General features: G+C 31.8%; 3 protein-coding genes across 5 annotated transcripts; 2 read left to right on the top strand and 1 right to left on the bottom strand.

The window, feature by feature from the left end:
- Positions 1-969: 969 nt before the first annotated feature.
- Positions 970-10,182, top strand: LOC141528071 (CD109 antigen). 2 transcript variants are annotated; one of them, XM_074243930.1, is made up of 19 exons: positions 970-1,121; positions 1,219-1,307; positions 3,112-3,191; positions 3,425-3,617; positions 3,742-3,966; positions 4,107-4,357; positions 4,433-4,763; positions 4,846-5,273; positions 5,344-5,608; positions 5,689-5,808; positions 5,901-5,955; positions 6,904-7,126; positions 7,293-7,597; positions 7,661-8,079; positions 8,171-8,530; positions 8,600-8,980; positions 9,060-9,560; positions 9,663-9,765; positions 9,832-10,182. In XM_074243930.1, exons 3-19 carry the CDS (start codon positions 3,127-3,129, stop codon positions 10,029-10,031), a joined length of 4,425 nt encoding a protein of 1,474 aa, XP_074100031.1. In that variant the 5' UTR covers positions 970-1,121; positions 1,219-1,307; positions 3,112-3,126; the 3' UTR covers positions 10,032-10,182. The 2 variants fall into 2 exon arrangements, with proteins under 2 accessions (XP_074100031.1, XP_074100033.1); XM_074243932.1 differs by lacking the exon at positions 6,904-7,126 and adding an exon at positions 6,223-6,364.
- A 272-nt stretch (positions 10,183-10,454) lies between these two features.
- Acn (apoptotic chromatin condensation inducer acinus) lies at positions 10,455-15,887 on the top strand. Its single transcript, XM_074243951.1, has 9 exons — positions 10,455-10,607; positions 11,255-13,065; positions 13,153-13,219; positions 13,324-13,440; positions 13,519-13,705; positions 13,790-13,995; positions 14,102-14,332; positions 14,393-14,656; positions 14,728-15,887. The coding sequence occupies exons 2-9, from the start codon at positions 11,264-11,266 to the stop codon at positions 14,845-14,847; spliced, it is 2,994 nt and encodes a 997-aa protein (XP_074100052.1). The 5' UTR covers positions 10,455-10,607; positions 11,255-11,263; the 3' UTR covers positions 14,848-15,887.
- A 183-nt stretch (positions 15,888-16,070) lies between these two features.
- On the bottom strand, positions 16,071-20,258 carry Tm9sf2 (transmembrane 9 superfamily protein member 2). Of its 2 annotated transcripts, none has more exons than XM_074244078.1 (11): positions 19,864-20,258; positions 19,618-19,685; positions 19,299-19,528; positions 18,956-19,095; positions 18,424-18,867; positions 18,019-18,175; positions 17,614-17,791; positions 17,360-17,519; positions 17,029-17,292; positions 16,796-16,967; positions 16,071-16,729 (listed from the first exon to the last, which is right to left on the bottom strand). In XM_074244078.1, the coding sequence occupies exons 1-11, from the start codon at positions 19,978-19,980 to the stop codon at positions 16,662-16,664; spliced, it is 1,998 nt and encodes a 665-aa protein (XP_074100179.1). In that variant the 5' UTR covers positions 19,981-20,258; the 3' UTR covers positions 16,071-16,661. The 2 variants fall into 2 exon arrangements, with proteins under 2 accessions (XP_074100179.1, XP_074100183.1); XM_074244082.1 differs by having other exon boundaries at positions 18,019-18,163.
- Between the last annotated feature and the right edge of the window lie 399 nt (positions 20,259-20,657).

Below are 20,657 nucleotides of genomic sequence, written 5' to 3'. Positions count from 1 at the left end.
ATGTCGCGTCAGTCTTCGGTCAGCCAATGAAAACATTTTTTACATTGCGCATGCTCCCTAAAGAATAATAGTTAGCAATTTGAAATTTTAACAGACAATAATTTATTTGTTAAAAAAAATTAAAACAATTGTGAAGTGACAGCTAAATTTAATGTCATATTACAATAATAAAAATACTTTTAAAAATTACTACTATAACGTTCTGGAGTATTGGAATTTTTCCAATTAAATGTTAATTAACAAATATTAAATTAGATCTTCACGCCAAGTAATAATAATAATTTTTTTTAATTACTCATTTGAAGAATGATTTCTAAAATAAAATTAACAAGTAATTAACACTAATTATGAATCTTAAGTTTTTCTCTAAGATAGAATAAATGAGGTGAGTAAAAACAATACTTAAGTCAGCCGATGTTTTTAATTTTTTTTTTCATCTATTAAATTATAATAAAAAAATATTTTTAAAAAATTGCATGTGAAATTTTTTTTTTAAATAATTTTTCAATAAAATAAATTATTAAAATATTTAAATGTCGGCTAACTTAATTTTCATTGAGTAAAAATAAATAATCAATTAAGAATACTCCAACAAAAATGAAAAGCATTGAAATCACCAGGTAATTTATCATAAAACAATAACCTATTCAACGGCAACTGAAATAACAATAAATAATTGACATTAAAATAATAATAATAATAATAATAATAATAATAATAATAATAATAATAATAATAATAATAATAATAAATACTATCATTTTTTAGCTTGGGTCCGGCTTTAGTAGTCTGCACCAGTCATCACACAAAAGTAAATGATGTTAACGGTACAGTTTTCTCATATATAATACCCGAGAGATAGTCTGCAGCTTACAGGTGGGCATTAAGAGAGAATACTCTGAGAATATAATAATAATATCAACAATAAATAACCGAGGAGAAGGGATTCTTGAAGACTTGTTTTCTCAGTCCCCACAGACAACTACGGCCCGGCCCCGACTTGATGCCTTGATTGGTAGTGTTTGGCTAGTAAGTTTCAGTATATCTCCAGTGATAGAGCTCACGAGCTCGCTAGAACACCTGTCTGCATTTTTTATTACTATCATCATCAACTTAGCTGAGTGCGTTCAAATATTATCTTCCTAACTATACTTAATTTATGTGTTTACATTCATAATAACACTAATAAAAATTTATTTCTGACAAATTCATCAACAGGTTGTTATTTTTCGTTCAACTACTGACACAGTTTTGCCAGAGGAAGCCGTCGTGCTGATCGGCTTTAAAGTGCGTCTTGAACTGCACAGGTGAGTCATCTTCTAAAAATAATAATCCTTTAAATTACTAATAAAATTAATCACTTTATTTACAATTAAAAATCTTACCATTTAAGTTGATGATCTTCTCAAAAATTTTATTCTTCAATGTTTAAATTTAACTCCGCTTCCAATTTAGGCACCGTGATTAGTTTTTAAAGAGTCCAGCCTCCAGCCTTCATGAATATAATGCTCCTGAAAATTTCATTGACTCATTTCCGTGGGAAGAATACTCAATAGCATTTTTTTCATGGCTATAAAACCATTGAAATAATTATTTATTATGATTTGTAAAAAAAAAAAAAAACCGGTTAGGTTGTTACACCTACACTTACCCTTGAAGATTAAAATACTATGACTACACCGAGGATTAAAAAATTTATTGGCATTACGTCATGCCTTTAAACTACCACAGCGTCGTATCAACTCAAAATATTTACATTTATTCATTTAATCAACAATAATAGTAATAATTACTGATGATTAATTACATTCCTGACTTGTAGAGCCAGCTCAGCTAAAAAAAAAAAAAAAAAAAAAAAAAAGAAGAAAGAAGAAATAATTAAATTATTAAAACATGTGTACTGTAAGTATGTTCTAGTGATAAAGTTTTGTAAAATAGGTCAAAATTATGTGAAGATGCGAACAATACCTAGCCGGCGACCTCATTATCATACGGAATTACTCTTGCAAGGTCATTGATCCTTGAAGCACTTGTTGTGGTACTTTTAAATGCCATTTTAATAATCTTCGACTAGTCTTCCGTATACATTGTACATATTTACATTAATATATACTTGATTTGTATATAATAATGGTAAGAAGGTGGCCCACTTATTGGAAACGTGAAAATATGCTTTCACGACAAAAAGAAACGAGTTTTGATTAATATCGCAAGGTATCGCATAACTCAATCCGATAATTAAAAATAAAATAACACCTAGTTATGTAATACTTGTTTAATAATTGTTATTTGCAGCTGATAAAATATGTCGTGTGGAAATAATAGGACATATATTGATGAACCATGTATACAGCAGATTGCGCTTCTAGGAAATCGGGTTTTCCCATCCGGATGTATTTTTATCGAAAGGTCGCGTAATGAGGAAAGAACGAAATCACAAACCGTGTATAATACAAGACAGCCGGATGTTTTCAATACTGTGATGTCTATTATTTATTGTTTAAAAATATTTTATTTACATGAAGAAATCCTGGGAGTTGATAATTGATTTTCTTGATTAGAAAAAATAGTTATTTAGAAAAAAAATTAAAAAAATGTTTTACCCCACTTGTAAATAATTACCAAAAAAATTACTGATGATGTTAATATTGATCAGGATTTTAATCTATTAATTATTTTTTTAAAGAAGAAATAATAATTGTAGAATAAAATTGTTTGGTATGGTGGGAATTCAATTATACGTAATCCAGAGACTTGATCACGTCAAATACTTGCGGTTATTTTCACTGGCTAACGTCGATTGTGATGATCAGTGAATAGAAAGTAGGCAGTAGTTCTTCTAGTTGTTATAAAAGCAAATAATGTCTACCGAGTGCTTAGAGCTGAGACCGTAAAATATAAATTGTAAATGTTTTTGCTACTGAATTTTTCATCGCTGTACGTACAATTGCATTGCAAATTGACAGTCTTTTTTATTATAATTTCCAATCTGGAATGATAATAAATAAATTGAATCAGAGGAAGAAGAGAAAAGAGAAAGAAGAAAAAAAAATGTAATTTAAATAAATAAAAGAGTGAAAAGTTATTTAATAAATAATTTTTCTTTTATAGAAACTACGCGTGAAGATGACGATGCTTACAACTGTCTCTTTGCTCCTGTGTAGCTTCGTTGTGGCAACAACAGCGGAACCGTAAGTGTAAAACATTTTTAAAGTAACAGTATTTGTATACTTACACTTATTACTTCAATTATTGTTATATATATATATATATATATATATATATATATATATATATATATATATATATATATATATATATATATATATATATGTATATTATGGAGATATTAAGTGTGTGGTCTATTGTCATCTTGAGCGTAAACAACAATCGCTTAAAACATTATGATGGACTTTGCCTGCAGATACTACACGGTCGTTGCTCCAAAAGTTGTGCGCCCTAATTCAGATTATCACGTAGCTGTATCAACCAGTGGAATATCAACGCCGGTGACCATTTCCATAGAGTTAGATGGAGATTTAGATAATAATGAAAAGTTTAAGGTCTTCCACGAAAATGTTGTCGAGCCTTATACAACTCAAGTCTTTAAATTAGAGGTAAAATATTTTTACATTGAGAAAAAAAATTTATTTAAAAAAATAAAATTTTTCTGTCAGTGTAATAAATCCATTAATAATAAAAATGATGATAATGATAATCGAAAAATAATTCCAATAACAGACTGGCGATACAAGTCCTGGAAGATACAAATTAACGGCCCGTGGAACCTCCGGCTTGCTATTCTCCAATACAACCTCACTGCAATACATTCACAAGAGTTTCACGGTTTTCATACAAACAGATCGAGCGATCTACAAACCCGGCAGCGAAGTTTTATTCCGATGCGTAGTTCTAGATTCCAGGCTAAGACCAGCTCCTACTCGGCAACTGGATGTCTATATCACGGCAAGTTGAGACTTTTTTTTATCCTCTACTCTATTTAATGTTGTTGCTTTTTCCTCCAAGTCGTTTATTTTTTTGTTTACCCAACCTGGTAACTGAGTCTTAACATCAAGCTTTATTTAATGGATTAATTTACGGATTAGGACGGCAATGGGAACAGAATAAAGCAGTGGAATCGTCCGCCGATAATCCGCGGGATATTCAGCGGCGAGCTTACGTTATCTGAGTCACCGGTACTCGGCGATTGGAAGATTGTCGCTAATGTTGGCGACCAGACCTTCGAGAAGGAATTCCAGGTTGCTGAGTACGTGCTTCCGAAATTCGAAGTCGCTATTAACGCGCCTAAACACGCGACTTTCAAGGAAGGAAAGATTGTTGCTACGGTTTCTGCTAAGTATGTGTTTTATTTTTTTAATCTATATTATTAAGAGAATAAAAAAAATTTTATTATTAATGATTAATTATCTAGATATACCTATGGCAAGCCAGTAAAAGGCGAAGCAACAATAACGGCGTACCCCGACATATTTTCCGGAGTGCTCCAACCGATTTTTCAGGCCCCGATCAGAAAAGTCGTGCCCATCAACGGCAAGGTCACTGTAGATTTTGACATCGCCAGTGAACTGCGACTCACTGACGAATACGAACGCCCGATCGAGTTGGAGGTTGCTGTGGAGGAGGCGCTCACTGGAAGGAGGCAAAATGTCTCGATGCAAATGACATTACACAAGCACAAATACACCATGGAACTGATAAAGACCTCGGATTATTACAAGCCCGGATTAAAATACACCGCTTTTGTATTTAATTTATTTAATTAATTAATTTTGACCTAGACCTTCTATCAACTCGGAGTTTATTAATTTAATTTATATTTATCAGATCAAATTGAGTTATCACGACGGCTCGCCTGTGAGAGATAACAACAATCCAGTTAAAATAAGTTACGGCTACACGTACAATCAGTCGGCTTACACGAACATCACGAGAATGTTAGACAATAACGGAATGATTCAACTGGATTTCTACCCGCCGAACGATTCTTCGGAGAACGCCTCGCCCTTGAACATCGAAGCCGAGTACTTGAACTTGCACGAATGGTTCCCGGCTACCAATCAAGCCATGTCTCCCAGCAATACCTTCATCCAGGCTACGGTTAAAACTGACAAGCCATCAGTAAACCGGGAAATTGAGATCGAAGTTAATTCTACTGTTCCGTTGAAATATTTGAATTATGAAATTCTGGGTCGCGGGGATATCCTCAATGCTGGATCTATTTCGGTGTCTGATAAAAACATCGCTTCTTTTAGGTAATTTATAATTATTTAGGCCTTGGTTTTGGCATAACTAAAAAAAACTAAACTAAAAATTAAATTCTAGATTTTTAGCCACTTATATTATGGCACCAACCGCTCACGTTCTTGTATACTATACCCGTGAAGACGGTGAGATAGTCGCCGACGCTTTAGATGTTGAGCTAGACAACACTCTGGAGAATTTTGTGAATATTAAGATGTCAGCTGAAGAAACTCAGCCCGGAGAAACTGTTGAAGTAACCATGTCCGCAAAACCTAACTCTTACATCGGTGTTTTGGGAGTTGATCAAAGGTCTTTGCTCTTAAAATCAGGAAATGATATTTCTTGGGTGTGTTTTATTTTTATAAAAAAATTTTTAATTGATTTTATAGAAAATTACAATTAATTAAAAATTTTTTTGTTAATTAGGAGCAAGTAAACAAGGAATTAAAGTCCTATGATATGACTGAAGAATCTCCGTACTCGGATATGCCTTTCGAGCGGTCGTTCTGGAGACCTGGATCCGCGACTGCAGATGACGTTTTTAACGTAAATATTTTAATTAATAGATATTAAATATTAGATGTTAGATTATGACTGAATTTAATGAAGATTATTAAACATTATAATTATTTTTGCAGAAAATGGGAACCGTAGTGTTGACAAACGGGTACATTCATGAGAACTATCCGATCCGTAAGTAGAAAGCTAATTAAAAAAATTATCCGACTAACTCTTTGATTGCATCTTGCATCGAGACTAACTCAGTCACTCATAATCGCAGCATTAAATATTAAAACTTAAATAAGAAAATTATAATAATAGCAATGATGATGATAATAATAAAATGTCCTATTATTTTGAAAGACATGTTTAGCCGTGCAAGTTCTGAGCACGGTTGAACGGATCTAGAGCAGATATAATTTACATTTTAACAATGGTTTATACTCTGTGTATACGTAGTATACTACCGAACTAGTTTTATGGATGAATCAGTGTTGGCGTTTCCCGCGAGCAGTTCTGATTCCGTCGCATTTCCATCTGAGAAGCCAAAAGTACGCAAGAATTTCCCTGAAACGTGGCTTTGGCAAACGCTTGATGCTGGGTAATTCCAATTATAATAATAATAATTATAAATAATTCTTCAATATATTTCTTCTTTCTCCCATATTTTTTTCTTCAAGTCATCTGCCAGCTTGATCTTATTTCTCTAGTTTTTTTTTCTATTTCCAGACACGTTGCTTTAGAGTATTTAGTTGAGCTTGATAATTATTAAATTCATAATTACCATACTAATAAATAAATAAATAAATAATTAAATATGAAAATAAAATTAGCAGACATAAAAAATTGTAATCATCTGCTGATTTTAGTGTCATTATTAAATTAATTAAATTAATTAATCAGCTTATTACTAACAAGTGGCTGCAGTCTAGAGAGAAAAAATTATTTAAATTAATAATAATTTTTCTTATAACAAAAATAAAATATTTAAAAGTAATTTTTTCTCTCAATGTTTATTAATTAATTAATTAAACAATTAACATAATTAACAATGAGACTTTTTACCATAGATTTAATAATTATGGTGTGAGAATAAATATAATAACGTGTAAATATACAAGTAAAAGAATTGGATTACAGGAAAGCCGGGATATCAGGAAGGTAGAGTACGAGGTTCAGCTCACGGTGCGTCTACCTTGAGACCAGATATTGGTCCCCCAGTCACACACAGACTAGTGACAAGACCGCCACTGGCTGGTCCTTACGCATTTTCACGCATCCCAACTCCTGTATGGAATAAGCCCCGTGTTTTCCTTATGCATGACATCTCAAACACTTGGCTTTTTACAAACTCTTCCTCAGGGTATTTATTTCTATACAATGTACATTATTTATATATAACTTATGTGTCTTTTATACAGTACCTATATCATCATTACGTCTTTGCATGCACGAATCACCCTGTTACTTTCTCTAAGACGTTTGTTGATTCAATAGAAAATAATAATTAAAGGTGATTAATTATCTAGGTACAAAGGAGAAGCTGTAATAAGACGGACGATTCCCGACTCAATAACTTCCTGGATTTTGACTGCGTTCTCAGTGGATTCAACCTACGGACTGGGTCTCATTGATGCGCCTCGGAAGCTCAAAGTCTTCAAGCCGTTCTTTATTTCTCTCGATTTACCGTATTCAGTAATGAGAGGCGAAATAGTTGCAATACCTATTGTTGTCTTTAATTACATGGATAAAGATGTTACGGCTGATGTTGTACTCGAGCACGCTGGACAGTTTGAATTTGCGGAAGTATCTAATGAAGTTCACGACACTCCTAGTAAGTATTTTTATTTTTATTTTTATTACTCATTTTTAAATTTATTTTTATTTTATTTTACAGAACTTGAACTATTCCGCAAAAAGCGCATTGAGATAAAAGCTAACTCTGGCTCCAGTGTTTCATTCATGATTATTCCCAGAGACTTGGGCTACATCACCATCAAGGCGACTGCTACCAGCAAAATCGCCGGAGACAGCGTCGAGCACAAATTACTCGTGAAAGCTGAGGGAGAGACACAGTACAGAAACAAAGCTATATTTTTGGACCTCCGTGAAACTAGAAATATCCAGATGAACTTAACTGTTAATATACCCAAGAATTTTGTTCCCGGATCAGAGTTTGTTGAAATTTCAGCTGTAGGAGATATTTTGGGCCCTAGTATTCCCAACTTAGCTAATTTGATAAAAATGCCTTTTGGATGTGGAGAACAAAATATGCTGAATCTGGTTCCTAATATTGTTATCTTGAATTATTTAAAGGTATTTAAAATTTATTTTATTTATTTTAAGATAAAAGATCATTTTTTAATTATGTAGAAACTCTAAATCAATTTATTAAATTAATTTTTAGAATACAAACCAGTTGACTCAAGCAATCCAGGGTAAAGCTTTGAGGTACCTAGAAGTTGGATACCAGCAGGAATTAACTTACCGTCATAAAGACGGATCATTTAGCGCCTTTGGAGAGTCTGATGCTAGTGGAAGTACCTGGCTTACGGCATTCGTAGCAAGATCATTCAAGCAAGCGGCAGAATACATTCCTGTTGAAAATAGAATTATTAATGAAGCATTGTCGTGGCTGGCTGAGGTCCAGGCGCCCAATGGAAGCTTCCCGGAAGTTGGTCATGTCAGTCATCGAGATATGCAAGGTGGAGCTTCTAAAGGATTGGCTTTGACTGCTTTTACTCTCATTGCTTTCCTGGAAAATCCTGTAAGAAAATTAAAATATAATTTTGTCAAAACTTAATCGGTTTTATTGATATGATTTTTTTCGTTTTAGGATGAAGGCGGAAAATACAGGAATACTATAAATAAAGGTGTTGATTATATAGTTATAAATATGGAAGGTCTTGATGATACATACGCGCTGAGTTTGTGCACGTATGTGCTAAATTTAGCGCGACATCCTTATGAAGATGCAGCGTTTAACGCTTTGGAGTCTCGAGCTTCTACGAAAGATGATTTAAAATGGTGGAGCAAGCCCGTTCCTGTGGGTGATAAAAATCCATGGTTTGATGCTCTACCACGTTCGGTGGATGTTGAAATGACTTCTTACACTTTGATGACTTATCTGAGAAAGAATCTAGTCACTGATTCAATCGCTGTTATGAAATGGCTCGTGAAACAGAGGAATCCTGAAGGAGGGTTCTCTTCAACTCAGGTAATTTAATTTTTATAAAAATAATTTTTTAATAAATAAATTGTAGCAATAATAAAATTAGAAAAAAAAATTTTTTTAGGACACAGTGGTCGGTTTATTGGCGCTTTCAAAGCTCGCCGAGAAATTATCAACGCGAAATAATAACATCGCGATAACGATCCACTACGAAGGAGGTGGGCAAAGTCAGATGAATATCAATGCCGACAATGCTATGATTCTCCAGAAGCACATTTTGCCTCGTAAAACTCGCGTTGTAAATATCACCGCTACGGGACAAGGCTTTGCTATTATCCAGGTTTCTACTCACTACAACTTGAACGTCACCGGTGCTTGGCCGCTGTTCACTCTAGATCCTCAGGTCGATAGGATTTCTAACGAAAACCATCTGCAGTTATCTATCTGCTCTGGCTTTGTGCCTACTAAGGAATCCAATGAAAGTAACATGGCTGTCATGGAAGTTAGTCTTCCTTCTGGTTTCACCGTTGACATGGACTCGCTTCCTAGCCTGCAGGTATCCCAACATGTTAAGCGCGTCGAGACTAAAAATGGTAATACCATGATTGTGTTGTACTTTGATAAGGTAAATTTTATTTAATTTTTATTCTATTATTTTTTATTAAAAAATTTGTACACAAATTTGATTAATTTTTTATTTTTTTTTTTAATTTTATTTATTCTACAGATGGTCCAAAAAGAATACTGTCCTACCATATCTGCATACAGAACTCATAAGGTTGCTAAACAGAAGCCAGTACCTGTATCTATTTATGATTATTATGATTCATGTAATTATTATTTATAATTAATATTTTATTTATTATTTATATATTCATTTTATTATGTTATTTTAGCAAGGAGAGCTCGTGTGTTTTACGAACCTCATGTTTCAACTCTATGTGACATCTGCAAAGACGAAGATTGCGAGGACTTATGCGTTGGGCAGCCAGGAAATGAGAAATACAACACTCCTGGCTCAGCTTCACAGTCATTTTTCTGTATATACAATTACCTTGTATTATTTTTTGGCTTTTTGTTACTCCAAAAAGTCTAATTAATTTTATTTATATTATTAATTATTAATGAATTAAAATTCTTATAAATTAGGAATAGAATTATATATAGTTCCGTAGGAAGATATAAGTAAGATAATCAAAGTCATAAGTATTTACATTGATATAAAAAAAATTTAAGATACTTATTCAGCAATGATATTTTTTATTATTCTTTTTATGTAAATTACAACAAAATTAAGATAAATATTTTATACTATTTATAAGAGCTAATAAATATTTTTTTGTTGTTATTTAAATTATTTTATAACTTTAATTTTTGTAAAACAAATTTATTCAAAGTGACAACTAAATTTAATTTTCATATTTTTCCCGCAAAAATTAAAAAAAATCAACCATCAGAGGCGCCACTGATACTTTCCAAAAACCTAAAATGTCTGACATATGATTATCTTCACAGTCATTATAGTTTTGGTTTAATTTTCACAAGCAAGTGAAATTTTTTGCACAATTGTACGTGAAGCGTCTTTCTATTTAATAATTAAAAATAATAAATAATCATTAAAGGTGCGAAGCAATAGATATATTAATTATCTACAGTTAATTATTCTTCACAAGTAAGTCATTTTTTATAAATATTAACACAACATCATTACTCTGAATAACCACAAACTTTTTTCCTTGCTATGTACATACACGGATCATAAATACGCCGCTCGTTTATAATAAAGCTAACCTAATCACAATCACTAATTATTATTTTTAATGTTCAATATAATTGGATTTAAAATTCACACTTTTACATCCTTAATTTAACTGCTCGAATTTTATAATTTAGTGGTACATGATCGTTGAATTTTTAAGTTAAAAATTATTATTGCATAAAAAATTAAAAAAAAATGAAGTCTGTGATAATGTTAGCAGTTATATCATAATAAATTAATAATAATTATTTTAATAACAATCCGACATTTTTAATTTTTTGATTTTACTTAATTTATTAAATTAGAACTAAAAAAAAATTTTTTTTAATTGCGCTCACTATTTTAAAAATTTTCCACATGTCAAATTTTTTTTAAATTGTTAATAATTTTTTTTTTCAATAAAAAAAATTATAAAAATTTTTAGATGTCAATTTGAATTAATTATTTTAGGAAAATTAAAAAATTGTAAAGTGACAACTAAATTTAATGTCATTAATTAAAAATCTTAAAATTTTTAAATATCTGCCAAGTTAATTATTATATTATTAATTTATTTATAGATTAAAAAAATGAGGCGTAAAAGTGAAAGAAATAAATCAAAATCGTCGCCAGAAAAAAAAGTAGAAAAACCAACACGAAAATCTACACGGAGACGTGCGAAAAGATCACCATCGTCATCGCCGGAGCGCGAAAATAGCAACGACGTAGATACATTGACGAGCAGTGATAAGGAACCAACAGTGGCTTACAAAACGCGACAACATGCCAGCGCAAAAGACCGCGAGAATGTAGAGAACGTTGTCGAAGAGCCGGAGACAGTATCTTCAACGGACACATCAGTGGTAGCCAAGCAGCAGCAGCAGCAGCAACAGCAGCAGCAACAGCAGCAGCAACAGCAGCAGCAACAGCAGCAACAGCAGCAACAGCAGCAAGTCAATGAAGAGATTGAAGACGGCGGGTCTGTTTGGAAAGCAGCTCGTGCTGACGCGTCGCCCGGTGAGATACCAAAGCTTAAATTATGCAGACAGAGAAACTTGTCCGAGACCTCGGACGTGTCGTTGAGCAGGAAAAGATCGAGCAAGTGGCAAGAGAGCGGCAGTGAGGGTATTGCTGAGGAGGCTGATTCGGCTGATGAAAAGCCAGCAACGTCGTCGTCGTCCTCTTCCCACAAGACGATGACTATGACAACGCTTGGTGGCGATGAACCGGCTGATGATCCCTCGTCAACGATTCCTGCTCGGGACTCCGGCGAAGAGGTAAGTGATTGCAAGGAGTTCCCGTCCGAAAATGCTTCGACCGAATTGTCTGACGATAAACAAAACATAGATAGACCACCGCTTGGTGACACGGTTCACGATCAGACCAATGATGAGTCCAGTTGTATCAATAACGATACCATTGTCAGTGAGGCCAGTATTCCTGCTCATGACACTACAACGGATCATTCCAAGACTGATTGTTGCGTCGAGACAACTACTACTACTACTACTACTACTACTACTGAGGAAGTTACTCAATCTCAAGAAGATAAAGCTCCTGAAAAGAATCAAGATGTAGCTCCAAATCCAGAAAATCTGGAAAAAGAGGTTGATGTTAAAGTTGAAGAAGCCGAGGTTAAAATTGAACAAGCTGAGGTTAAAGTAGAAGCAGCTACAGAAGTTAAAAACTTGCCTTCAGCCAAACAAGTAGACGAGGAAAAAGTAACAGAGAAAATAATAACAGAAATTATTGCAAAGGTTGAAAAACCTGCTGAAGAAATTAAACCTGTTGAAGAGATAGATGATGCTAAAAAAGAAAATGAAAAAATTATAACTGAAGAACAGGAGGTAGAAAATAAAGAAGTTGATAATGATAAAAAAGAATCTGGAGAAGAGAAGGAAGAGGATAAGGTTAATAATGAGTTGATAAAAGAGGAAGAAGCTAGGAAAAATACCAGCAGTGAAGATGAGCGAGAGAAGAAAAAAGTAAGGTCCAGGTCGACGTCAAATGATGAAGAGGCGAAGAAAAGTGCCAAGAGGACGCGAAGAACTACTCGTAGGAAGCATCGCGATAAGTACCGGGACTCGTCGAACTCTGACACAGCGGAATCAGACGATGAAGGCGTGAGGAAGAGTGATAAGGAAGAGGAGGGAATTAAATTAGAAGCCACTCCGGAGAAGTCGCCGTTTGCTCAAGAAGCGACTGAGGCTACGGATCGCTCTTCCGAGACTGAGATTGTTTTGACTCATCAGAATGACAGCATTGCGGAAATGGATGTTGATGAGGTTCAGAATGATGCTAATGAGCCTAACACTCCTCCAGCTGAGAAGTCTCAAGTCAGCGCTACGCCGGCTTCTGTTAAATCGAACAAAGTTAATTTAAAACGATCATTGTAAGTTTTTTTTTTTTTTTTTTTTTTTTTTTTTATATGTATTAGATGTTTTTTTATTCGATATTTATTTATAATTGTTATTTTTAGTACCCGAGTTGTGGGAGGGAAAGCAGAGAAAAATGAAGTTGATAAAAATGATGCCAGTCATAATAAGGTACTTTATTTATTTATTTATTTATTTTTTTTTTTTTTTTTTTTTTTTTTTTTTTTTGATAATTATAATTGTAAGGGAATTTATTAATTTATTTATTTCTCCAGGAAAATCACGTTAGCAGTGATCAAGTGGAGGAATCTGTCATTCCAAAAAGACGTCGCTGGGGTACACTAAGTACTGATACACCACCTACGCTTTCAATATCCACAGATTCTCTTAAGGTATTTTTATTTATTTATTTTTATAGTTGTTTAATTTTTAATTGCTGTATAATGTAATTTTTTAATTTTATTTAAAAGGCTTTAGTACCTGGAGCGAAACCACTGCCTATGAGCGAAGTACGTTTGTCCAAAGATGACGATGAGGAACGTGACCGCCGCAAGGAGAAGGAAAAGCGTCATATTGCGAACGAGGGGCCTGTGGAGAAGAAGAAGGACGATGCAGAGACAACAAAAGTTGAACCCGCCAAACCTGATAATCACATAGGTAATTTTAATTTTATAAATATTATCTAGTGAAAAAAAAAATTTTTTTTCTTAATCATAAATTAAATATTTTATTAATTTTCAGCTGCTAGACGAAAAATTTCAATTGTCAAGGATTTACCAACAAAATCACCTAGTCCATTACCTGCACAGCCGACTAATGTATTATTGATTAAAAATTTAGTAAGACCATTTACATTGAACCAAATAAGAGAATTGTTGTCACGTACCGGAACTATAGTTGAAAATGGTTTTTGGATGGATAGAATTAAATCTAAATGTTTTGTAGAGGTTTGTTTTTTTTTTATTGATTTTTATATTTAAAAATTTATTAAATTAATTTTTTTTTTTTTAATTTGTAAAATGTATAAATTTTATTTTGTTATTTTAATTACAGTATTCAAATGAAGATCAAGCATTTGAGACCAGACAAGCACTTCACGGAATTTCCTGGCCTTTATCAAATCCTAAAAAGCTCCAAGTAGAGTACGCGACAAAAGAAGAAATGGGACAGGCGCGAGAGTCATCAAAAGATCAAGTTCCACCGCGTAAAACAGAAGCGATGACAGCGGCAGACGCTTGGCAACTAGAATGGGGTCGCGAGGAAAAAACAAATTCTGCGGCTAAGGTAATTAATATTTAACTAAATTTATTTAATATAAATACTTAATTTATATTTTAAAAACAGGTAACAGTAGTGCGAGAATGGGACTTAGGTAAGGAGGAGGATGGACATCATCTTATGAAGGAAAAGGACCGTGAAAAGAAGGAAATTGATAAGAAAAGGCGACAGAGGAGTCATAGTCCAGCAGCTAATCAACATCTGCCCGCCCCAGCGAGGAAGTTTAAGAAGAAAGAAGACGACCCACCTCCAGCGAAACTGCTCGATAATCTTTTTAGGAAGACCAAGGCTACGCCGTGCATATATTGGCTACCGCTCACTAATGAGCAGGTTTGTTCAAATATGATTTATTTAAATTAAATACTTGATAAATAATAATTATTAAAAAATAAATTTTTCAGATTGTTGTGAAAGAAGAAATTCGACGGCAACACATGGCTGAGCACGCGCGTAGATTGGAAGAGATGAGACGCGCTGAGAGAAATCGCGATAGTCGCCGCCGACGTAGCCCAAGAAAATAAATATACCCTTCCTTATCTTACTCTTTCCTATTTTCTTTTTCACTCAATTAATCTGTCTATTTTTACTATTATTATTTTTCATCGACATCTTGTTATATCTAATTTATCTATATCTAATATATAATCAATAATAAATAATTATCAGTACGCGCTTAAAAAATTACTAAATAAAAGCTTATATTTTTTTTTGTTAAATTAATATTTTTTACTTAACACGGTCTAAAAGCATCCTTGCCTTACTTGTTTAAAAATACCTGTTTTAATTAACTGCTTTCATTGAAAATTACCCGTGCAATAATCAAATCTACTTTTTTTCCAGTTAATTATTTCCTTCTTGTGGATATTTAAAAAAATTAATTAATTACTAAAATCGTTTAAATAGTGGGAGTTACAAACACATTTCTGCATGCGGTTTAACACACCATCCTGAACGTCCCTGAACTAATATCCTGTCCTGAGTTTCTTTAGCATTAAATCGTGATTCTTACAGGTCCACAAACGTTCACTGAATTCACATCGGGCCGGTAGTTAAGTGATTGATTCATTCATTCATTCAAATAATTGCGATTATTCGCAATAAAGATTGCTGATATTGATTTTGGCGATTCTCGTCATCAAATCAGGAAACAACGTGGGATTTTTTAATAATTACAATGTTAATGAATTTATTAAGCACGTAGTATCATTGTTTTGTGCTATAAATAATAATTAAATTAAAAATTAAAAATAGCAGTTAATTATTAAGCTAGATAATTATACTGAGTTTTATAAAATCAAATCAAAGTTTTCTTTGATGTCTCTCAAGGTTTATAAAATTTTTCAGCAGGAATTTATAACTAGCAATAACTTAAAAAAAAAAAAAAAAAAAAAAAAGTAGTGAAAAAAAATATTAAAGAAAGTCAACAATTATTTTATTAGACTTTAATGAATTTATTTAATTATTTTTGTTTCTTAACATTGGACAGCGAATAAAATTCTGAATTTATAAATATTACTTGTAGTGGTAAATAAACAATAAGTTAGTTTGTATCAAGTGTAAATTAATGTCTTTGTTTTTTCACTATTTTATCGTTGGATTAATTTTTGTTACACTAAACCTTATTATTTAAAAATAATTATTAAATTCTCGATAATAATTATTAAGTGGTAAATAACCTGCTGTACATAACTGTCCGATGTACTGAAAAAAGTGTAGAATTAACTATAAAATAAACAAAAAAAAATTAAATTTATTGATCAGCATTTATTTATATTAACACTCTTATTTTAAATGATAATATTATTTATTAGATTATTTTACAAAATTTTTATGTGCTCAGTATTTTAATCACTTCTAATAAATTTTTTAATATCATGGACAAAAATTATAATAATAATAATAATAGAATTTTTTAGTCACCAATTTGTACACGTGATTTTTCAGACCTTAAAGTCATAAAAAAATGATAACTGTAATTTTAATGGTTAATATTAAGCTTAATAAAATTAATTAATTAATTAATCATTAAGTCGCACTCCATTTACGCGTTCACACGTTCTAACGCTCAAATTTGTGCGTTAACGTAGTTGACACCGGTTTCAAACGCGTAAAAAATGTATCGTGTAAAAAATATATTTATATTTATTATAAGAGTGATGTTTTATAATAAAATAATTTGAATACTGACTTAATAATAATAATTTATTACAAATTTTTTTTTTTTTTTTTATAATTACTGGCAAAATTGAAGCCGATGTCAACTTCGAAAACGACTTTGTTTTATTCTCACAAGATTAACTTAAAGTTACCACGGCTTTTAAATATTTAAATATTTTCAATCGACCTTTACTACACTGTAAATTTTTCTTACAAACCAGAAACACGCGAGAAATCCGATTGAACCTTAAAAAAAAATTTTTAAACAATTATTGACTGATATAAAAAAATTAAATGATGTGACAAACTTACCCGTCAAAAGGAAGAACAAAAATACCATTATTAGAGTGTATCCAAAGTATAAAAATGTTGAAGTTCCATCTTCGATATTTAATTTTTTTACAAAGAAGTGAATACAATAAATTAATAAATAGACTGCTGTAAATCCTGATGTTAAGAAACTTCTCCACCACCAATGGTAATCCTACAATAATTATTTTATATTTTACTAAATTAATGGCAATTAATAATTATAATTAACTTACTTCTGCACATAAATGGAAATAACAGAGAAGTATCGTAGTTTCTGAGCACGTTATTATAAGTATCAAGAAAACCAAAAATAGAAATCCAAACATATAGTACATTTGACTTGACCATATAGAATTGAGGATGAAGAATAATTGAATAAATATGCAGCCAAATGGTAGAACACCACCCATAACAACCCCAGGTATCGCCTGGGTGTAGAAACTTTGCTCGGGAATTTGACGGGGAATTTGATTTGTCCTCACCGGGTGTTCCAGTGACTAAAATAATAAAATTAATTAATAAATAAATTAATTTTTTATTATAAATTAAAGTATTATAACTTACTCGTTTTCTGAATCCAAAATAGGCACCAATAAATGTTAAAGGTACCGAAACTCCAAACCACAGAGCCAGAAGAGCAACTAGTGTGCTGAAAGGTACTGTTGCTGAGCTTCCTTTTGCCCAGAAGATCAAGTTCATTATAAAGAACAAACTGAAGATGATTCTGTAATAAAAATTATTAAAATTATTCAATATTTAAGTTATATTAATAAATTATTTATTATTTATTATAAAAAAAAAAAAAAAAAAAATTGTACCCAGGACTTAGCATCGCTGTCAGCAAAACATTTGTCTTCCATTTCTCACCACCGAAACTCTTGTAGACTCTTGCAGAAACGTATCCAGCGGGTGTACCAAGGCAAACGTACAGCACCATAGCACAAGTCATCAACGCTCCACGATTTGCCGGTGAAAGAAAACCAAGACACGCGAATGCTGGTAATTAAATAAATAATTAATTTATCTTGAATAAATATAATAATTTTTTAATTTTTAATTTTTATCTGCTTCCGTTACAATCATGTAATGTAATATCACTTGATTAAATTTATTTGATAAATTTAATATTATTTGATACTGAAGCTAACTGTCAGTGTCATATCTATTGCCGCTTGGCGTTAAATAAAACAAAATAAAATAAATATAAAAGACTAAATACAAACCTAGAGTTACAAGAGTCATGAAAAATACTTGAACACCTGAGCCAAGAAAAACAGCAAGCAACATTCCTTTTCTCGGTGGTCTAAATACATCACCGTGAACCAGCTTCCAGCCAAATTCTTCTTGCGCGTCTTCTCCAGACTCAATCTGAAAATAAGCCTGCGTTATCGCAACACAGACATGGAAAAATCACAATTCCTGTAGCAAAATTCTTTTAACATATTTTTTATTTAAAAAATAAATAAATATTGATAGCCAGTACCCAACCCGTTAAATAATTTATTATTGCATCTGGTTAGTAAAAAGATGTAAAAGAATTTTGTCATATAAAATTGTGATAGAGAGATCTAAGCGGAAAGATAAAAGAAGTTGTCACATTTCTTGAATATCCATTTAATTAAAATTACCTGGTTGTAACGCGCAATGTCTTTGTGCAAAGTTCTTAACATTATCATCGCAACCATTCCAGATAAGAACAAAACGATGACCAGGGAGTTAAGAATACTGAACCACTGGATATTTGTGTGCGGCATTGACTCGAGAATGTAGTCCCACCGAGAAGACCATTTTATAGTGTTGTTCTTAACGTAGTTCACGGAGTAGGTGTAAGTGATTGATAGCTTTTGGTCTTTGCCCAATTTTTCCGCCGGAATGTCCAACGGGTACTTTGAAGTGCAGTCTTGTCCATTCGGTGGGTGCTTGATGCTACGAGGTGTTACCTTCACGGCGATAATACGACCTCCATTATCCCGGAATCCAGCTCCCCAGTCTTCTTTTTCTCCACTGTGGTACGTTATTTCTAAGTCTACGTGGTTGTATAGGTACAGGGTATTTGCCTTATCGTACATTGACTGCAATTATGTAATAAATTAATTTATTGATAAATATTTAATAATTATTTATTAATATTTCAAATTAAAATTATTTAAAAATACTTACGTTTGGATTGCAACCTTCTTGGGAAGATCTAGCTTCATGCAAGAAACATCCCATTGGGAATCCAGTGCTGCAATATTGTTTTTTTTCTGAGTCGCTCGGGACGTTCGGTAATGGGTAGCACCATGTTACAGGCATATTATCTAAATAAATAATTTTTAAATAGTTAATTAGTAAAATAGTATTTTTTTGAGCTATTATTTTTTTTTATATGAAAATCAAGAAAGCTGACTTGTAAAAAAATTTTTATAAATTTTTTAATAAAAAAATTATTAAAAATAAATTTTTATTTGTAAAATTTTTTACAGTAAAAAAAAAAAAAAAAAAAATAAATAAAAATACAAACCAACAATCCAATGATGTTGATAATTCAGCCGGATTCCTTCACGCAATTTATCCAATTTATCTTCAGAGTCTTTATCACCTCCGGAGTAGGATTTTGTACAAACTTTTTGACAGGTGACATTTTTCATAAACGTCAGCTCGTAGTCCGATGGCCTTATTCTTTCGCCAAACACAACCTGACCCAAGTTTTCAACCGGAGACTGAGTATCGTCGCTCACACAGAAGTCGAAGCTAAATTACAAAAATTAAAAAAATTTTTAAATAACAGTTAAATTTAATATCATGAATTATTGTTAATAAATAAAAAAAATATCACTTACAACGAATATTCATAAGGTATAACCGACTCTTCTGTATTTAATCGATTGACATATAATTTAATATCAGACTGAAAGGAGATTAAAAAATTTTATTATCATTTTATAACGATGACATATTTTTACAATTCAATGATGCGTGACTAATTCACAATGCAGGTAAATAAAAATCGCTGTAAATCAAATAAAATTATAGGACAACTTTAAAAGGCAGTAATAATAATAATAATAATGATAAATAAAACGTACTTTACAAAGCTCAGATCCTTCACCAATTTTACAGTAATTAACCGGTGCCAAACCCGGCAAATAAAACGTCCATACAGTATTTATTATTGAAAAAATCCACAACAGCCGAAAAGACATCGTGTAATCTTAGTATATTACATCAAATAACAATAATACAGGTAAGTATGTACGAATATATATAAACGTTGTGTTGTATTAATATTATTCCTTGTAGGTATTTACGCAGTGTCTCTTTGAGACAGCGTAAAAGTTTAAACAGTTTGTTTAACAGTCTTTTGGTCGGATAATAAATATTTATTTGCGTGTTGTCAGGTTAAAAAATTTTATTCCCACAAAAGGACGTAGACGACTGCATATAACACCGCACTACTCAATTGTACAGTCCAATATCGCTGCCATGACACGTCATGGACTGTAGAACACCAGCATATCACACAGTTAAGTATACTTCGGAATATGAGATAAGAGCAACTCTTTATGTATATATATATATATATATATATATATATATATATATAAACACACAATTTAAATACGTTTAAATTTATGACACTGAAGTTCACATATATTAAAAATTCTTTTAGAATTTTATTGCAATTAAATTATTATAAAACAAATTTCACAAGTGAAAATTAATAAAAATTACAAGTGAAAATTTTTAGAAGGATTTTTTTATTGTAATTGATTTGTTAAAAAAATTAAAAAAAAAAAAAAAAAACTGCATGTGTAATTTTAAAAATTTTTTCTTTTATTTTTTTTAAAATAATTTTTCAATAAAAAAAAATTTTTAGATG

The sequence above is a fragment of the Cotesia typhae genome, unplaced genomic scaffold (assembly GCF_013202065.1).
Source record: "Cotesia typhae breed Kobodo isofemale line unplaced genomic scaffold, CoteBio_Ctyphae contig_11, whole genome shotgun sequence".
Lineage (NCBI taxonomy): Eukaryota > Metazoa > Arthropoda > Insecta > Hymenoptera > Braconidae > Cotesia > Cotesia typhae.
The sequence above is the reverse complement of the archived record's forward strand: the minus strand, read 5'-3'. Positions and strand labels throughout refer to the sequence as shown.

Excerpts from the sequence above, each read along its gene's own strand:
- Acn (XM_074243951.1), top strand. The coding sequence starts at position 11,264 with ATGAGGCGTAAAAGTGAAAGAAATAAATCAAAATCGTCGCCAGAAAAA. Across the intron at positions 13,066-13,152 it reads GTTAATTTAAAACGATCATT|TACCCGAGTTGTGGGAGGGA; the intron begins GTAAGTTTTTTT and ends TGTTATTTTTAG. Across the intron at positions 13,441-13,518 it reads TATCCACAGATTCTCTTAAG|GCTTTAGTACCTGGAGCGAA; the intron begins GTATTTTTATTT and ends TTTATTTAAAAG.
- Tm9sf2 (XM_074244078.1), bottom strand. The coding sequence starts at position 19,980 with ATGTCTTTTCGGCTGTTGTGGATTTTTTCAATAATAAATACTGTATGG. Across the intron at positions 18,176-18,423 it reads ACATTGCGCGTTACAACCAG|GCTTATTTTCAGATTGAGTC; the intron begins GTAATTTTAATT and ends GCGATAACGCAG. Across the intron at positions 17,792-18,018 it reads CATGACTCTTGTAACTCTAG|CATTCGCGTGTCTTGGTTTT; the intron begins GTTTGTATTTAG and ends TTTAATTACCAG.
- LOC141528071 (XM_074243930.1), top strand. The coding sequence starts at position 3,127 with ATGACGATGCTTACAACTGTCTCTTTGCTCCTGTGTAGCTTCGTTGTG. Across the intron at positions 8,080-8,170 it reads TTATCTTGAATTATTTAAAG|AATACAAACCAGTTGACTCA; the intron begins GTATTTAAAATT and ends ATTAATTTTTAG. Across the intron at positions 8,981-9,059 it reads GAGGGTTCTCTTCAACTCAG|GACACAGTGGTCGGTTTATT; the intron begins GTAATTTAATTT and ends AAATTTTTTTAG.